The sequence below is a fragment of the Myotis myotis genome, unplaced genomic scaffold (assembly GCF_014108235.1).
Source record: "Myotis myotis isolate mMyoMyo1 unplaced genomic scaffold, mMyoMyo1.p scaffold_m19_p_9, whole genome shotgun sequence".
In the NCBI taxonomy this organism is placed as follows: domain Eukaryota; kingdom Metazoa; phylum Chordata; class Mammalia; order Chiroptera; family Vespertilionidae; genus Myotis; species Myotis myotis.
In genome coordinates this window covers 42,097,862-42,103,861 of record NW_023416401.1, presented here as the reverse complement: position 1 = coordinate 42,103,861, position 6,000 = coordinate 42,097,862, and the positions used below count along the sequence as shown (strand labels likewise).

Genomic DNA, 6,000 nt, shown 5'->3' with positions numbered 1-6,000 from the left:
AAGAACTCCAAGATGTTTTTATTGATTTCAAATTCCAATAGAATATGTTTTATCTAAATATTTTATCACACAACTGAAACATTGAACTTTTTTTTTCAGAAATAGTTAAATACATCAATCTAGTTACAAATTCTAATATAAAGAGTACAAAATATAATGTTATAAATTGTCTTTAAAAAAAGAAATACAAATTCTATGGTCTTTTGCATTTTACTGCCTCAAAGTATCATTAGCAAGACTGATGAAGAATGAACATTCTCCCCGTCACTGCCCACGGGCACGCGGGGCTCTGGGTGTGCGGGGACCCTCCCTTGACGCCCTGGCCTGTTGCTGTTTCCTTTCTTTGCTCAGTGAAGGAAATATTCTGCAATTAGAACTCGGCAAAGGCAAAATCAGCAAAGCAGCACGTGCGCTCCCTGCAGGTAGACACCTTCAGAGGGGAAGGTAGACTGGTTCAAAGACAGGGTCCCTCTCCTGGGCACACGCCTGAAACCTCTGTGGTGGGGGCAGCGGAAGTGGGAGGGGCTTTGTTTTCAAGAAGGAATGTGTCTGTGAAAGTGCGGGAAGTGCTCCGACAGGCTGCGGTCCCTTCTGTGATGCGGCCCACACTCATCCTCAGAGCCACACTCTCTCTTGGTTGGAAGAAGGAACACTCCCAGAGCCGGCCGGCACCCTAGGGAGGTGCCACCTGCTCCCTGCTGAGTTAGTAGGCCCACCTGCCTTGGCATGGCTGTCTGTGGGACGTCGGAGGCCCTGTGGCAGAGCGGCCGAGCTGGGCAAGATCCACCTTCCTTCTGTCTCCAGGTGGCCACAGGTGGATTCCCAGTGCAATCTCTGTGAAAACCTTCTTCTCAGGAAACCAGTGTCTCTCTTGGTTCAAAAAATAAATAACTATTGGGGGGACCCCTTAAAGCACTTAATGCTTTCCAAAACCAAAATGGCCAAAAACCACGTGGGCCTGAAAATGCGTGTTGTGTTTTGACCAATGTGGAAGCTGTCCACCTAAGATTGCTCTACGCACGCCCGGGAAGCAGGCGGAAAAGTGACCGAGCCGTGGACCTGTCCAAAAGCCAATTCTTCGGGCAACTGAAATGTTCATTCTTCAAATTAAGGAGTACGAGTGAGTAACCTGAAAGATCTCTATCAGCTCATCATCTGTGTGTTATCTGAAGGCGACAATGAGTAGGAGACATGAATGGGAGAAGCAGAGCGAGTGGCAGCCACGCCAGGAGCCACTGGTGGCGCCGGGGACACACACGGAGAAGCTGCAAGTAGACAACCAAACCCTTTATTGTCCAAGTCACATTAGACGCCAACACTGTAAAATCCTGTGAAGAATCGAGGAAACAGCAGATCGGTAGAGGTAGTAGAAAAGGCTGGAACAGTCAGAGGTGACTTACAGGAGAGATCACGCGGAAATCATCGTTCGAAGGAAAGCAAATTGAAACACATTGGCTAAATAAATAAGAAAACATAAATCATATTAAATACTACGGCAGGGCTGACAGGAAGGCATTCACAAACCAATACAATACTGATGATCAGTGGAAGAAGGAACCACAGTCAGGCTGGAAACGGTGTGTCTCAGAGGCGGGCGTCCTCGGGGGTCCCCTCCCGTCTCTGTCATTAAGTAGAAACCTCATTTCTGGACTCCTTGCAGCTCACAATTATTTGCCCTGACTATGGTTTCACCCTCTGCCGACGCCCACCCCTCAGCCCGCCAGGCTCCCCAGAGAGGAGTCTCCGTGAAGACATGCCCCGCTCGGAGTGCCAGCTGGGCTCCTGGGTGCTGCTTTCCAACAGTAAGAAGGGACACGACGCCTCCGTGTCACTTTGGGTACAGACTTTCTTTAATAACTAAAACTCAGAGAAACAGACCAGGACTAAGTCACTAGCCCCTGTGTGTTCCTAAACTGTCATCTTTCACTTTCAGCCAAGAAACAAAAAGCCAGAAAATGCAGAAATGATCACTTTGGGAAAAGTATCGAAATGATCCAACATAAGTCAACAGAAGGCATGGTGGTTTCTAAGGTGAACAGAGGAATGTATCTGCTCAAAATAACTTTACAGAACAGTCAGTCACAGTCGCTTAACCGTATTTGCAAGGACATTCCCAATTACACCGACAAGACAGGTCATTCTGGTACATATCTGGTGTAAGAATATCAGGAAAACCAAGTAAAAAATTAGATATACATACACACATATACATATGTGTATGTGCTGTATATATGTGCATATATATGCACATATACATATATATATATAAACTAGCCAGTTACATTGCATCGTTTCCAAGTGTTGCAAAGTAACCTGAACCGTCAAGTAATTTAAATTCAGTAACAAGTAGAATCCAGAACCAAACACTAACTAATAACAATAACAACAATAATAATAATATAATAATTCAACAAATCATTAGAACAAAAAAAAAAACCACACTTTAGGGTATGTATGTGTGTGTGTGTGTGTTTGTGTGTGTTTAAACAACTCTTTGTATCAGAAGCCCATTTTCTACAAAAACTGCGCTAACCCATTACGGTATGAAGTAAACTGTCGCTCTCACCAGTATTAAAGGTTAAGGATAATTTCTGTACATGTAAAATTATTGCTTTTTTGAAAAATATATGTAGCATGCTCATTTTAATCCACTTCCTGCCTTTACAAAATGTCACAATTAAAAAAAACCTAGTAAAGCTTTTGCAAAAAATTTCACAGAACATTTTCATTCAAGGCAGCAGTAACTTTTGATAATGCATAAAATCCTATGTGCAAACGTCTGAAACTCTCAGAAAGGTTACCGTCATCACCCAAGTGTCACGGTACCAAGGAAAGCAACTATTTGTATCTGTGGACTAGGATCTTCACTGCGTACACTGCAGGATTTAAGATCCTCTGCTGGGGGCCTTAACCCCACCACGAAAACTTACATTTGCCTGACTGAGGAAGAGGTATATAGAGCCGCCCACCCCACCCAGGGGCCTGGGGACCTCCATGCTCTGGGCACGAGGATGCTCGCTCACCCTGTGGGGGGCACCAGGAGGGCACCAGGCCCGCGGAGAAACAGGTCTACTTGCTGGGGTGGGGCAGGGAGAGAGAGCAGAAGGTTCCAGAGCACCAGCTCAGGGTGATGGGCCCCCAAGTCTCCCAGGGCTCTCCTGCACGACCAAAATGGTCCAGACCTGGATGGCGTTAAGACGGGCAGCCTTCCTTTGTGAGCAGTTTGCAGAATGTAGCCCTGTTACAAGAGGTCCTGAGAATAAACAAAGAAGCCTGCTTTTCTTAGTGTTCAACTCGCTCTGTTCCAGAAGCAGAACAGAAACATCCCCATGGCCATGTCCCCACCCACACGCTGAGCACAGACGTGGGGGAAAGGAAAGGAGCAATGGGGATGCAGAGGGCCCCGGGGAGGCAGCCTAACCTAACGGTGGGACAGGGGGAGTTTGCCACCACCCCAGCCCACCCAGCCTGGTACGCACAGCACCTGCACGCCCCCTCCTTCCTGTCTCATTCACCACATAAATACCCACTAAGAGGGGAGAGGCCATAGCAGTAACACTGTCAGCTCAACCCCAGCCCCGCCATCGCCCCAGTCCTGCACACACGGCTTCACTCGGTCCCACACGCGCGTGCAGCTCTTTTCCAGTGTCTCCACTCGTTGTGAGCAGCACAGACGTGTGCTCCCGCTGTGCCTGCCAACGCCATCGTCTATCACAGGAAGCGTGGGACCATGGTCGACGAGCACGCATACGCGTTCGGAACATCTGCATGGAGTTCTAGAGTTCAGCGTCTTTATTTATTCTTCAACGTCCGGCCAGGAGAGGCCTGGCCCTGCAGCTTCCGGGCCAGCACAGCGGTCTAAGATGAGGGGTGGCGGGTGGGGAGGGCGGCCACTCTTCCTCGCGCGGGCGGTCAGGGTCTCTGCTGGGAGGCAGCTGGGATATCCAGGAGGGGACTGCGAACGGCTGTCATGGGCACCGGGGTTCGCTGGAGACGGGGTTCGCTTTAGGTGCCCTTTCTGAGAGGCACTGTCTGGACGGCATCTGGGTTAGAAAGGTCTCTCCCCTGGATGAGAAAAGGAGACAACAGAACAGCTCATTTCTGCCCTTTGGGTTTCTGAGTGCGTATTTCCCATGGATCTTCTTACCCACACCCAAGAACATAAACCATGACTTTCGCGGAGCAACCTCGGTGGGTCGGCAAAGACCCTGACTTTAGCTGTAGCTCCCTGCACACCAGAAGGATGCATTTTAAAATATGTCTTCACTGATCTTTAGAGAGAGAGGAAGTGAGGGGGGAAGGGAAAGAGACATTGATGAGAAACATCTATAGGCTGCCTCCTGCATGCCCCCTACTGGGCACAGAGCCCAAAACTCCGGCATGTGCCCTGACCACGAATCGAACCCAAAACCCAGGTATGTGCCCTGATCAGGAATGAAACCGGCAACCTTGCAGTGCACAGGACAATGCTCAACCAACTGAGCCACACCAGCCAGGGCTACAAACATTTGGTTTAGGAAGACTGCAGAACCTAGGTAAGCTGAGGAATGAGGCTGTTAAATTTAGCCCCCAAATCTAGATGCACAGGTGCCCATTTCTCTTTATAATTGAAGGGAGGTGTTCAAATAGCATCTCATTGTTTGAGAAAGTCGTTTTCACATGTTGATTCCCAAAAACTGACACTTTACTACTGAACATTGCAGTCCTACAGGGTTTTTAAGGCATGGATGGAATTCACCTGAGAAATCAGGCAAAGGGGGAAACACAGCTGTGGGTCAGGAGTCAGAAACGCAGGCACAAAGAGGACACAGGGCATTCTGAGCACGCACACATAGTTTTGGGTTTTTTCCCTCCTATAAACAGTCATCAGAGAACGAGAAGAGTGCTTCTAGAGAAGCAGGTGTTTCTCTTTTGCAGTGTGTGGTCTTTGCAGTGTTGTTGAAAGAAATACGACCTTTCTCTGAGGCATTTTAATGTTCTAGGGATGGATGCTGACTTCTGGAGCTCTGTGAGGTCTGCTCCTCCCCTTCTGTCTTTATAAGGAAGGGACCCTGTCTGTGCTCACGTCGGGGGTTGACAGCACGCGTACAAGAAAGCCTGTCCCCCAGCACACACAGGGACCCCTCAGCCCTCAGAGGGCGGTCGGCCTTCAGAAGAGGCGCCCATTGGCACAGGTGGTGTCAGGCTGCCTAACGAGTCTGCACGCAGCACCACGGACCCAACAAGCCAGACACAGGCAGGGCTCCTGTCACTGTGGGCCACCTTGGATGACTCAGCAGTGACCGTCGTGACGTTTGCAGTTTGTCATTCTTAGAGAAAAACGGCCCGTGTGTTTCAAGATGTTTGTTGGGTTTTATGACGAAGAAAACTGCAAAGACAAATGAACTGAATTCTGGAATTGGATCTGAGAATCCAACAGTGATACTGAAAAGAGACTGTGCCTACGTCCAAACACTCCAACCTACGTGAGTCCCATCGTCCACATTATAATACCCGCCGCTGAAAACAAGACAAATTAGGTTGCCATTGTTTTCTCATTTCCTGTTATTTTGATTAATGAAATTATTTCCCCAGCTTAACTGTTTTAAAATAACACTTAGAATAATAAGAAATCATGTATTAATCATAGTCTTTAAACTTTAGCAAAGAATCTAAACCAATCAAAACTCCAGTTTTCACATTTTAGCAAAAACCAGTCTGGTCTTTTAAACCCCCAACCCAGGAGGTTGGGGAGAGAGGGTTAATTTTTTTCTTGGTTTTAAACTTTAACTTTCAATGTTTCACAACCAGTTATAATGAAAAAACCATTTCTCCACAACACTGAGAAACCCTTAGTTGTGTTTTTTTTTTCTAACATCATAGGACAATGATACCCGCTTTGCAGCATATTATTTTCACAAAGGTTCTTTCTAATGATGACTATTGGTGATTATGAGAAATTAATCATGCTAAACATATGTCAACGCATCTTCAAAGTGACAACAGGCATAAACTGCTCCC

General features: G+C 47.4%; 1 protein-coding gene across 3 annotated transcripts in view; it reads right to left on the bottom strand.

Moving 5' to 3' along the window:
- Positions 1-1,269: 1,269 nt before the first annotated feature.
- The window catches only part of ZNF516 (zinc finger protein 516), an 86,202-nt gene continuing 81,471 nt past the window's right edge, over positions 1,270-6,000 (bottom strand). For all 3 annotated transcript variants that reach the window (XM_036322087.1, XM_036322086.1, XM_036322085.1), the window contains exon 6: positions 1,270-4,065. In XM_036322087.1, the coding sequence (XP_036177980.1) occupies positions 4,006-4,065 (60 nt within the window). In that variant the 3' untranslated portion in view covers positions 1,270-4,005. The remainder of the gene's footprint in view (positions 4,066-6,000) is intronic.